Source organism: Bufo gargarizans, chromosome 5, assembly GCF_014858855.1.
Source record: "Bufo gargarizans isolate SCDJY-AF-19 chromosome 5, ASM1485885v1, whole genome shotgun sequence".
In the NCBI taxonomy this organism is placed as follows: Eukaryota; Metazoa; Chordata; class Amphibia; order Anura; family Bufonidae; genus Bufo; species Bufo gargarizans.
In genome coordinates, this window is record NC_058084.1 from 431194476 (window position 1) to 431208646 (window position 14171).

The 14171-nt window shown below is 43.7% G+C and overlaps 1 protein-coding gene across 1 annotated transcript in view; it reads right to left on the bottom strand.

The window, feature by feature from the left end:
* Positions 1-14171, bottom strand: part of PARD3 (par-3 family cell polarity regulator) — a 699053-nt gene that overhangs the window by 154540 nt on the left and 530342 nt on the right. Inside the window, 1 exon segment of the mRNA XM_044295563.1 lies at positions 6263-6379. Coding sequence (XP_044151498.1) covers positions 6263-6379 — 117 coding nt within the window.

Genomic DNA, 14171 nt, shown 5'->3' on the forward strand with positions numbered 1-14171 from the left:
TACTGAGCATGTCAGTCCACATCTGAATACAAGGGAAGAGGGATAAACAGCAGGGGCGCTACCACGTTTTTCACTGAATAGCAATACTTTTTGTGGGATAAGGCCTTTAAGTGTCATATGGGTCTTCAATAGGTGCCCGATCTATATGTATGGAGAACTTGTCTACTACCTACCATGGGAAAGAATTGGCACTGGCTGAATGGGAAAGTGATGGGCAACAGAGCGGCCTGTAACTATAAGACCAACAAATGTACTGGGTATAGACAATGCTATCCTCCACCGCCAGAAATATCTAATAATCAAGTATATAAGTTGTGGAGCTCCAGCCAAGAGTCTGAACTAAGGAAAGTAAAAACATTATTATAATAGGGTACACAGAATCGGGTTAAGGTCACATCACCACTAATTATTTCGATTAGTCCTGCTCCATTACAGGTGCAGAATGAGAAATAGAACTAATGGCACCAGATGGGATATGTCGGGTTTCCATCAGGCTATTTGCACACTGGTGCGGGATTACGGGATTTCGGCCCTAAAAAACGTGTGTGTAAGGCTGCTTTCACATCAGCGCCGTAGGTTTCCATTCTCCTGCTCTGTTACAGTAGCAGAGGAACGAAAATAACGGAAGTGGCAGATTCTGCACATAACTGATGGAACTTTTGTTGACAAATTACGACGCAGACGTGAATGTGGCCTTACTTGCAGGGTTTGGTGTGGAATGGATGCGGTTTTGCCGCAGATCTCACGCTTGTACTGAAAAGTCCACACGGTAGGTCAATTTCCGGCCGGAACGATAAATTAAAAAGTTTAAATAAGATTTAAGAGGTGTCCTATACTGTGGTGGTACGGTATTACTTCTGCGGTTTTTCCACTTGTATTCTACAATGTGTGCAGGTAGCCTTAGGCTACTTTCACACTAGCGTTCGGGTGTCCGCTCGTGAGCTCCGTTTGAAGGAGCTCACGAGCGGACCCGAACGCCTCCGTCCAGCCCTGATGCAGTCTGAATGCAGAGGATCCGCTCAGACTGCATCAGTCTGGCGGCGTTCAGCCTCCGCTCGCCTCTGCACGGCCAGGCGGACAGCTGAACGCTGCTTGCAGCGTTCAGCTGTCCGCCTGGCCGTGCGGAGGCGAGCGGATCCGTTCAGACTTACAATGTAAGTCAATGGGGACGGATCCGCTTGGGGATGTCACCATATGGCTCAATCTTCAAGCGGATCCGTCCCCCATTGACTTTACATTGAAAGTCTGAACGGATCCGCTCAGGCATCTTGCGCACTTAGAAATTTTTCTAAGTTATTAATGCAGACGGATCTGTACTGAACGGAGCCTCCGTCTGCATTAATATGATCGGATCCGTTCAGAACGGATCCGATCAAGCGCTAGTGTGAAGGTAGCCTTAGGGAGTCTGGTCATTTTGGACAGAATCTGTGATGGATGATCTGACGCAGGTCGAAGTCAAATATTTCTGGTATCAAATTGTTCATACATTTTAATGTTGTGCTAAAAAATGGCCAGACAGAGGGCAGCCAAACGTGCACCAAGGTTGGAGACAGGCTTTAACTCCATCTATTCATATTGGAAAGATGAGACTTCGAGAAACCTTGCTGCTATCCCTAGAAACACACGCGTCATCTGAATTCAATGATGCCTCAGAGATACAAGGTCTGCCGAACAAGCGGCTTTATGGATCCTGATGGAAATTCTAAGACTCTGGAATCATGTTTTAATGTGGTCACCTCACTAGTGGAGACAGGCACAAAGCATTTCAGAGGTTTGCATGGAAGTATTCCAGTAAGAGTGCTAAAAATATCACAAGAACTATATAGACAGGAGTCCTCCAAATGCACTCATATTTATGCATTTATCTTGTGTAACTCTCCTTACTAAGTAGATTCTCTCCAGCAACGTATTACTAATGCTGCTAATCCAGGTTAAGAACAGAACGCTATAGAACCTAATGATAACATAAGGATGTACAGCAGACGGTAAGGTGTAGCCTAGCCACATGACAACATGGAAAGTCACCATGGGCACCTTATCAAATGCCATGACCTAGAGTATATGATTGATCCACATGACTATAGCAGCGCACCTTCAATGATTGCCCTACTGGTAGTCAAAAAGGAAGTAGGTGGTCCCATGGAGAAAGCAGGTGGTCCCATGGAGAAAGCAGGTGGTCCCATGGAGAAAGCAGGTGCACAAATAGCAGTTGGAAATGGGTTATCAGAATGGGTTCTGTTCACTTGCAGGAACATTCCTCTGATTTCATGCAATGAGAATTTTGAAACCCCAGCACTGGCCCAGCCAATCTGTCAGGCAGACACCAGCTAACTTAAGGAATTTGTGGACTTATCCATTGTGTCAATGGGTTTCGATGTCTGGTTACAGAAATCAACAAGGTGCTGGGTCCTGTTTGCTAAGGATATCAGAAAAAATCTCTGTTCCTAGATAGCAACTAATGGAAATTTGATGCTGGCCATACATATTCATGTTGGCCAAAACGGCCATTTTCAGTGGTGCTAACTGACCTGCCAATGTGTATGGGGGTCTTTCCACTGTCCCCTGACAACAGATGTTGTGTTTCTTGACACTGGCTTACTCCTGTCTAATCATACAGAGCAGAGGGTATAGGAAAGATGGAAGAGAGAGCAGTCATCCAAACTCTTTGTTCGGCTATCAGCTATTTAAAATGTATGGCCACAAGGTGCCAGAACTACACAGCATCGTCCATTTGGCAGTGGACAGGGCGGGTTACTGCATGCAGTAACCAGCTCCAACAACTATGCAACGGATGGAGCTGTGGAGTTACATTGCCAGAGTTACTCTCAAACAGCTGGTCAATGGAGGTGCAGGGTGATGGACTCCTACCAATCTGGTACTGATGGCCTATCCTATATCAAAACACTGGAAAAACCCCTTTAAGTGACCAAAGAGGAAACATTTATAGGGGCTGCCTCATGGATATTATGGCATATGGACATCATACATGGGCTCCTCAGCTATAACCAGAATAGTGAGCCACCAACAGCCACAAGATACGGCCTGTCCATAGATTTCATGGACAAATGCTTGGCCAGCTCAGCTAACATCTGAAGAACATTTAAAAGTGGAGAACTCCTTTAAGAAGGCTGGACGTTCTGAGAAGATCAGTGACCGAATCTCTCACTGGTTTTAAATAATAAATATGGATGCACAAAAAGACCTTTTATTCAATCAATGCTATCCAGCACTATCATTAATATGTTTGCCCTGTCTTCCATCAATATGCGCTGATATTAAAGGCGTGTAGGCAGCATATCATTTATTATTAGAAGGATGGGGGGGGGGGTATAGTGTTTTCTCGCTAAAAATTTGTAGACTTAATTGATTTTCATTTTAATGGACCATTTGCTTTTTCTCCAGCCCCCACAGGATTTTTGTTTGATGCTGCCTGCACACTGTATATTCATTATTGCCAACCCATTTCCCAGAAGTATTACATCATTAAAGAAATAAGGCTTGGCGGAGAAGGAAAATATGCATTAAAAATGGACAATTCTAAATGAACTTTGTAATAGCGGGAACTAAGTTATCCATGGACAATAGGTGGTGGCGGTGGCGGTGGGGGGGGGGTTCTTTTCATGAAGTAAATGAAGCAATAAGATGGAGCCGTCTACAAGCGGGAACACAGAATGGCTCTTTTCTCCGCAATTAAAATCGAATAAATATTACTTTACTCTGGCAACTATACATGCCGGACATTGCACAAGACTTGTCCGGCTAATTGAGCAGGAATACCAGTGGGATTATTAACACTTCCTGATTTCAATGTCCTTGGCAGGGACGGTGTTAACACAAAGGAGTTATTTATGGTGATGTGGCCGAAGCATTGTCATCAGGATACCAAACTAGTCATTCAGAGATTCCTCCCGGACAGCCTAGAACTATAAAGCAAGAACTGAAAAGCAAGAATCACAATAAAACAGAAGGGTGGTATCCAAATACGGCACGCAACAAGCGCTAGACATGGAGTAATCCTATGAGACGGGCTTCCATCAGAGGAGTCACACCACCAATACGGAAGAGGTTTCAATTCTGTGAAATTATGAGTCGCCCCATAAAAGTAGCTCAAAAGCAGCTAAACCACCAAATAAAAATCTGTTCAACAACTCTACAGGCTTTCTTCATCTAGTACCCCACAATTGTCCCTGCACAATATGACGATTACTAGGAAAGGATGAAGGAAAAAACACAGAAAGTGATGAGGTGTCTCTATAATGAATACCACTCTGCAGAATGTAGAACCTACCACCCTTATAGGGCTTTCTATATAAAGTTATTTCTAATTAAAAAAAATTGCCTTAAAGGAACTCGTCAAAGTAAATATGGTGTCTAAGATGCAGGCAGCATGTTTTAGAGCAGGAGGAGCTGAGCAGATTGATATATAGTTTTTTAGCAAAAGATTCATTATGACTCGTATATTATTCATTTGAATTCTTACTCATTCAGGGCTTTGAAGTCCAGGAGGCGGTCCTATCAGTGATTGACAGCTATCTCTGTATACAGATATAGAGGGAAGGTTGTCAATCACTGATCAGACCTCCTCCTCATAGAGGGAAGGCTGTCACTCACTGATAGGACCTCCTCCTCAGAGGGAAGGCTGTCATCACTGATAGGACCTCCGCCTCATAGAGGAAAGGCTGTCACTCACTGATAGGACCTCCTCCTCAGAGGGAAGGCTGTCAATCACTGATAGGACCTCCTCCTCATAGAGGGAAGGCTGTCACTCACTGATAGGACCTCCTCCTTATAGAGGGAAGGCTGTCACTCACCGATAGGACCTCCTCCTCATAGAGGGAAGGCTGTCAATCACTGATAGGACCCCCGCCTCATAGAGGAAAGGCTGTCACTCACTGATAGGACCTCCTCCTCAGAGGGAAGGCTGTCAATCACTGATAGGACCTCCTCCTCATAGAGGGAAGGCTGTCACTCACTGATAGGACCTCCTCCTTATAGAGGGAAGGCTGTCCACTCACCGATAGGACCTCCTCCTCATAGAGGGAAGGCTGGCAATCACTGATAGGACCCCCTCCTCAGAGGGAATGCTGGCAATCACTGATAGGACCTCCTCCTCATAGAGGGAATGCTGGCAATCACTGATAGGACCTCCTCCTCATAGAGGGAAGGTTGTCAATCACTGATAGGACCTCCTCCTCATAGAGGGAATGCTGGCAATCACTGATAGGACCGCCTCCTTGACTTCAAAGCTCAGAATGAGCAGGAATTAAAATGAATAAAGTACACGTTTTTACTGAATATTTTCCCATAAAACTATATATCAATCTGCTCAGCTCCTCCTGCTCTATAACAGGTTACATGTAGCTTAAATTGAATTTTCATGCCTTCAGTACATCTACTTCAATGTATATGATGATGCTTCAACCCTTGTATTTCAGATCAGTATTGTCCTATGGACGCTTCCACCCTTGTATTTCAGATCAGTGTTGTCCTATGGACGCTTCCAACCTTGTATTTCAGATCAGTGTTGTCCTATGGACAAAGAACAGATCGAAGCCACCAGCCACATCAATAACCACACCAGAAAGGTATATATTAACATTGTAGTCTCATCTGGATTTTTTGCCAAATAAATGTACGGATCCCAGTAGGGATAAGAGAAACTTTAAATTTCCCCTCTGCTGGGAACCACTGCCATCCTTGTCACAATATTAGTTGCAAATGATAATCAATGGCCATATAAAGGTAGAGCTAAATATATAAGAAGCAAAAAATAATAATTGTAAATTACATAAATTGTTTGCATGCAATCATTCTTGTAATGAAAGGAATGCGTTGAAAAGGTCTCTATTGTTAAGAAACACTGCGCCATGCTTATATCACAGGTCTCATGCAGCCATATTATAGTTTAAGGATACAGAAAGAATTATAATAATTCACAAGAAAAAAACAAGATTGGGCTCTACGCTTCCATCTGCTGCTCACAAGTGGTACTGCAGTCTACCAGACCGTCACTACTAGGTGCTCTGACACTAACCACAAACCTCTCTCACACATCATGCACTGGCACAAACTAGATTTGTGAATGGGACAAGATGCACAAATGGTTAAGATGCACAAATGAGAGGATAACAAGTCTGAAGCAAACAAGGTGACATTTTGGAAGTCTTGTATGGTGATTCTGTAAAGGGTATGTCAATGTGACACAAGGCGGGCATGCTGCCTGGTTAGAGGAGATGCTAATGAAGCAGCGACTGAAGTCTACCTCTCCTGTTCTTGCCTCATTCGCATCCTGTCATCTTCTGAAGGGTGGGCTTCTTGCATTTTCGTTTTCCATGATCCCCTGTGTTCAATCTTGTCATCTTTTCGATGTTTGCCAAACCTGTCAAGAAGAAGCGGAATTCTAACACTGGTCTGCAGAATGAGAAGGTGACAACAAGTGTCTGGTGAGCAAGTTCTTCGCCGCTAACTATGCATTGCTGGGTGATTACAACTCCTATCTGTCGCTGCTTTCTGCCGAGATCATCCTTGCCACCATGCAATCAGCAGACGGTCATTCAGCTGCACTTTAGAAATAATGGGTTTTGAGCTCCGAAAATAATAGGAGAAACAGTTATGGGGGCACTGAAACAACAAAACTGCTTCCATACAAAAACATGGAGCAAACTAAAGTTATTCCAAGGTGCAAAGATGCTCCTCAGTAAACGACCAGAAGCTTTGTCACCATGCATTAAAAGAAGGGGCAGACTGCTGCTAAGGAGCAACTGACATGTTAATGTGGATATCACAGCCACAGGCTCATCAGTATACCCCTCTTACTCAGTACCACCCTTACAAATGGGAGAAATTCAGTAAATGGCGCTTGTATTGTGATGACGCTGCTGGGGACAGAGACATTAGGAACCCAAATTGTGCCCGTCGTCCTGCAATATTACCTGCTCATACTTGAAAAAACCAACATTTGGGTAAAAAGCATACATTAGAAAACTTCTACCCAAATGTACACCGAGTAAGCCTTTACATCACTTTCCTAGAATGGAAGCAGCTAATCGGCATGTTCTAACGTTATGGCTTTATGATCCGTGGGGATCTGACCACTGAGACCCCAAACCAACACTCCTGAGAATCAAGGAGCTGCAGCAATAGTTTAGGTCTATGTCGCTGCACAGCGGCGCTCCCCGCCACCCAACTGAGAAGGCATAGGTAGCATTTACCTGAATGGGACTGGCCATCCTACATAGTGAGAAACTGTAAAGTGATGCCATATCTTAGCTTTATACCATCACTTTTCAAGAGAATACCCCTTTAATATCACCTCCTCTGTAAAGTTATAGGATAACTGCCATATTTTCATAAAAAAAATCAATTTTAGCATACGTTACTTATGCAGCAGCATTATGCATAAAGCAATCTTTAGTTTCTTCACTTACCACTGTTTTCCTCGAGTTTTCCCCTTAGTTACGGCTGTTTTGAATCCTACATTATGAGGATCTTCTCAAGATGGCTCCTCTGCCAGTTCTCTGAGGCCAAAACTGCATTCGCTCAGGTCACATACAAACGTGCTGTAGCCAGCAGCTTCCTGCCAGCCAATCAGATTGGATTACTGAGAGACACGCCTCCTCACTCTGAAGCCTAATGCAGGCATGTCGTGTGAAGGACCGCCCCTCTGTCTTCCAAGCCGGAGACAGATGAGCCATAGCAACGGTCTTTTAAGGGAGCAGCGGAAAGGGTCAGGAGACATTAATGAAAGCTGTTATTATAAGGTAATTACAGATCTTTTGGCAATCAGTGACAGACTAACTCAGGTATACATGCCTAGCTCTAATAAACTAGCAAATAAAATAAAATATGACAGTTATCCTTTAAAAATTCCAACCAATCAGCACTAGTAAAACACCTGTTTTCTAAACTGCATGTCCGGATTGACAGCCTAACAGCGCCTCTCTCTAGTGCGGTACTCCATGTCCTGTACTGCTCTGTACCTGAGCCAGGAGGAACTGCTCCTTTGGGCACCAGGTGAAGACAGACTGCATACTATTGCAGTACACTGTACCTGAAGAAGCTCCTGTCCTGTGCACAGAACGAGATTCACAGCTTCGATCAGCTATTTGACTATCACCTGTAAGGATTTACCTGTATTATTTTTCGCAAACTTTTATTCAACCTTTATTTTTATTTTTTGGGGGGGGGAGGGGGGAGGGGGAGAGCTTCTAAACCAATTGCTAGTTATCCATATAGTTACAGCCTCAAGTTTTTTGCTTTCATCTTAATATGGTCATCCCAGGATGAACTGATATTATAAGCGGAGTGATCACTGTATGTTTCTTAGAAACCGGGGTGACTACCAATAAGGCCACCATTGCAGATTTCGCAGGGAGGATCAGCCAACTATCAAATAGTTCCCTACTATAAGCCGTGACACTTCCACTCCGTACAAGCATGTTGATTTGCCATTCAGGACTCAGGATAAGAGCCACAGCGGAGACAGTTATGGGTGCCCAGTGTTGGACTTAAAGGGGTTGTCTTACTTCAGCAAATGGCATTTATTAAGTAGAGAAAGTTAATACAAGGCACTTACTAATGTATTGCGATTGTCCATATTGTCTCCTTTGCTGACTGGACTCATTTTTCAAGCACATTATACACTGCTCATTTCCATGGTTATGACCATCCATCAACCCAGCAGTAGTGGTCGTGCTTGCACACTATAGGAAAAAGCACCAGCCTATGTGAGTACCCAAGGTGCTTTTTTTTCCTATAGTTGGCAAGCACGACCACCACTGATGGATGGCAGGGTGGTCGTAAACATGGAAACAAATAGTGTATAATGTGATGGAAACATAACCCCAGCCAGAAAAAGAGGCAATATGGACAATCACAAAACATTAGGAAGTGCCTTATAGTAACTTTCTCTACATGATCAATGCCATTTGCTGAAGTGAGTCAACCCCTTTAAAAGGGTTTTCTGAGAATTTTTTACACAGAGAATAGGTCATCAGTGTAGGTTTTCTCGCAGCTCACCAAGCACAGTGCCGTGTACATTGTATAGCGGCTATGCTTGGTATCGCACTCAGCCCCATTCACTTGAATGCGGCTGAGCTGCTTCTAGACCACATGACACATGAACGTGAAGTCACTTTGGCCTGGGAAAAGCTGAGAGAAGGCCGCAGTGTTAGGCCTCTTGCACACGACTGTATGGCTTTTTCAGTATTTTGTGGTGCGCAAAACACAGATCCGCAAAAAAATACGGATGACGTCCGTGTGCATTCCGTTTTTTTGCGGAACGGAGCAGTTGGCCCCTGATATAACAGTACTATTCTTGTCCGTTATGTGGACAATAATAGGACATTTTCCATTCCATTCAAAGATAGAACAACGGAAATTAAGTACCTTCAGTTTTTTTTGGGCGGATCCATTGGAATGAATGGTTCCGTATACGGAACGTAAAGGAGGCCTTACTGTCAGCGCTGCTGCCTTCTCAAACAGCTGATCAGCGTGTGTCCTAGTTGTCAGGCTCCCACCGATCAGATACTGATGACCTATCCAGAGGATAGGACATCAGCAAAAAATAAAAAATTAATAAAAATTATAATAATCGGAAAACCTCTTTACGTTCCTTGGGTTCACCAGAGGAAATTATTCCCGGGGCCCAACCCCTATATCATCAATGATGTCTAATAAGTTCTGAATCAAACAAGTAGATCCTAGTCACAAGTGATTAGCTACTGGACATTAGGGTCCCTCTATGGCTTCAGAGACTGGGCCCACCGGGGGATGCTCTAGTTCTATGGTGGCCCAGTCCAACCGTGAGGATGCCATTGATTGCCTTTAAGATTTCTCAGGAACAGGGAAAAACAAAAAGGAAGTAAAAAAGTGAATACTGTTTTTTGCATCTTGACAGAAGTCGGGACAAGGTTCTCAGTTTACTGGAGAGACCCAGCATAGTATATGGAGCTCACCTATATAAGGAGGTGGGAGGGCAGGCAGCAATACTACCATCTACTCTATCTACACAACAGTGCATCACAACAGTTTATGGCACAATACAGGTTAAAGACTCTCTTTAGAAATGTGCTGAATTTCAAGCGCAACCAAACCAAATAAAATCCCATTTTAATCTGTTAAATGGGCTAAACTTGCTGCGTTACTGATGAGATCATTGTAGCCTGCCAAATTACCTACGGATTTCATTAGGACAGCGAGCTATTGAAGAAACATCCATTAGTTGATTAATGAAGAAAAACAAAAACTGATTAAGACATAAAAAGTCCCATAGTGTTAAATTGGTTATGAATGGAAGAAATGGAAAAAAGGCGAGCAAAATGTATTAGCCGGCCGGTGTATTTTATTGTAATTTCACAGCTGCTGTTTTAATAACCATAAAACATGATAAAGATGGAGTCTAGCAGCCGAGGGCTCCAGCACAGAGGGGGTTAAACATCCGCCACTCACTGCAGTCTAATTCAATAAAATGCCCCTGATGCAATTAGATGAAATATGAAGACCACTAGACATGCGAGTAAATTTGTATCTGCGTCTGACATCCCCTCCCCCATATTTCACGTCGCTCCCCCTTAACCCTCACCCAGAGTGCCACTAACTCTTATTATCTTAAAAGGGACACTAACCTCCATTTTCCTCTCTCCGTGTTTGTGTCCTATCCATACACATCAAGGAAATGCTTATTCTATCATTTCATCTTCCTGGGGTAAAAGTGCCTTAATTTAATAAGATGGACCCAGGGGAAAGGCTGCAATACATAATCCTCCAGCTGCATCACTGAAGAGGCTTCATACAGACTGCCGGATAGGGGTAGTTGTACATAACAGAGAGGACATGACTACTCAGTCCTGCACTTGGTCCTAGGTACCATCTTACCCTACCTCACACCAGAAATGCTCCAATACAAAGTGCGTCACAGGGCCGAATCCCTAATACAGCTTGGAGGTGGAACGTGATATATTAACCATTATATTAAACACCAAGGAAATTCCAGCACTCTCTGGTGTGATCAGGTCCTTGAGGAGATTACAAACCCAGATCCTCCACACTCCCCAACACAATAGACAAACCAAAACCTTCCTTAGACCATCAGATTGTCCAACATGGGGTTAATATTATAGAGCGTTAGGGTACTTTCACACTATCGTTTTTCTTTTCCGGCACTGAGTTCCGTCCTAGAGGCTGAATACCGGAAAATAACTGATCAGTTTTATCCTAATGCATTCTGAATGGGTTTGGGTTCCTCATGGCCGCTGGTCAGGTACATAACGATCTGATGCTATCAGAATTTATTAATGCTAGGAGCATCAGGTACTTGCAGCCACAGGTGCCCTCCTCAGTTCAACTGTCCTCAGTATGGTGATAGGACAGTATTTTGTGTTGCACTGTAGTATTTGGTTCTGCTGGGGCGGTATTTTGTGCTGCACTACGGTACTGCTGGCCCTGGCTATTTCTGTCTGCCTACTTGGGCTGCTCTGCCTTGGGGACACTTTTAGGTTTTATTCTTTTCAGGACCACTTTAAGTTTCCCTTGCCACTAGTGCCTAAGGTGGTCCAAAGGCCCATCTGCCACATAAAAAGGCACCATTATTATAAATGGTGCACATTAGGAGGACAGCCTTGGAACAAATTTTAAATTTGGACACAGGAGCTTCAAGCTACACCACTGTCAATGAGCCATACTGTTATACCCATCAAGAACCCCCCAAAAAACGACAATGTCCGTTTGGTATATGGCCAGTGTAAGATGGAACCATAATCCCCACAAATAGATACAATGGGAATGTAATGCTATGGGAATATACTCCGCAGCAAAGAAACACACACAAAGCAGGATAAATGAGAAGCTTTACAGTAACAACCATACATCATGACACTTTAAATGGCCAAAGGAGGACACTTACGAGGCGATGCACAAAAAGCTCCCTTTTTTCCCTCCTCACCGGTGCATCTCAGAGGTCTCTGGACGTCACATTATAGAAAACAGCAAACGATACAAAACCGAGCAGAGCATTAAAAGGCCAAATAATACAGAGTGGCTGATGATAATGCAAACACCCAGAGCTCCAACGCCCTAATGCAAATCTAATAAGACAATCGGGAACAAAAACAGGGATTTATGCCAGAAAAGGGGGAGGCTGGAAAATAACAGGCGTTCACTTCGTTTCCACAGATACACAGGTGAAACTCGAAAAATTAGAATATCGTGCAAAGTTCATTTATTTCAGTAATGCAACTTAAAAGGTGAAACTAACATATGAGAGACTCATTACAGGCAAAGCGAGATATTTCAGGCCTTTATATGTTATCATTTGGATGATTATGGCTTCTAGCTTATGAAACCCCAAAGTCAAAATTTTGATGTCCCCTTTGCTCGGGGGGTATGGATTAATTAGCTGACTAGAGTGTAATATTTTGAGCCTAGAATATTGAACCTTTTTACAATATTCTAATTTTAGGTTGCATTACTGAAATAAATGAACTTTTGCACAATATTCTAATTTTTCGAGTTTCGCCTGCATAGTGCTTAGACCAGAGGGCCAGCCCCTGACCACTGACTAGAATTGGACTAACTCAGTAAGGGTCCATTCACACGTCCGTATGAATGGGTCCGCATCCATTCTGCAATTTTGCAGTACAGGTGGGGACCCATTCATTTCAATGGGGCCACAAAATGTGTGGACAGCACACCGTGTGCTGACCGCATCCGTAGTTCCGTTCTGCGGCCCCACAAAAAATAAAGAGCATGTCCTATTCTTGTCCACAGCCACGGACAAGAGCAGGCATTTCTATCACAGGGCCGGGCATGTGCGGTCCGCAAAATGCAATTTGCAGACTGTAAGACACTTGCGCACGTGGGAATGGACCCTAACTGAAATTAAACCGGATCTGTCACGGCTCCTGGAATGTCTGGTTTAACCACTTGCATTCCCCATGTAATATCAATTCTGCAGCATCTATTCTTATGACTCTATGTTGTGAAATGTATTTATTATTCCCGCTAGAAGCTATGAATGAATTACTAGCAGTTTACAATAAAGATCCAGCTGGGTGCTAACAGTTGGGGGTGTGTCCCTGCGCAGTCTGACACTGGCTGCACTGATTGGATAGTGTCAGACTGTGCAGAGACAAAGCACCAACTGGTAACACCCATCTGGACCTTCACTGAAAACTGCCGGCAATTCATTCATAACTTCTAGCAGAAATAATAAAGTTATGGCACAACATAGAGCAATAGGAATAGATGCCCCAGAATTGTTATTACATGGAGAATGCAAGTAGTTACCAAAATAGACATGACAGGAGAAGTGACAGCTCCTCTCTCAGCTCCACCTTCCTGCAAACGTGCTGCTTGTCGACAGCCTCCGGAGTACGGGGTATGGTAAAACTAATGGCTGCTGTAAAGGCAAACATGAGCTTCTCTTCAGTCCTGCATGTAACTATTGGATCACTCCACAGACTAGAGAATTCATGGGTTTGACGATGGCAGCATGCACAACAATCGTACCTCAATGTCTGGATCATCTGGGTTGGGTTGGCATTTTAGATCCAGGATTAGAAAAACATGGTTAGTTTCTTCTAAACAGCCCCACATCTGTTGCGTCCGGTACTGCTGTTTATCCCTATGGGCATCAAGGACCTCAGCTGCAATACCGGACACAACCTGTGGAGAGGTGCGGCGCTGTTTCTGGAAGAAAAGGTTTTTCTAATCCTACACAACCCCTTTAAATAGGGTGTACAACTTCATACTTTTTAAATACACTGAATCTAGAAAAATAAGATCAACTTATCAAAGGGATGCATCTGGTATTACACCTTAACTCCACTCAACTGAATGGGGAGGGGCTGTAATACCAGACACAGCCTGTGGACAAGAGGGGAGCTGTTCCTAAAAAAATAAATAAATAAATCCCAATTTTCTAACCTCAAACCCCCATAAACATGTATTCCTCCTCCATCCTCCCAGGTGCAGTAAACTAGAGGCTGCGTCTTATTCCGATCTAAATGAGATATACTTTCTCCGGCACAAGCGCTCGTTGCTGGAGGCCCTACTCATTTCCAAGGTATGATTCCAGTGAAATAAAAGGACAATTAAGTTGTTGATGGCAATTAACTCCGTACAATGTCTTGATTTGCAAGGAAATTAACAAAATCTTGGAATGGAGGACAGGC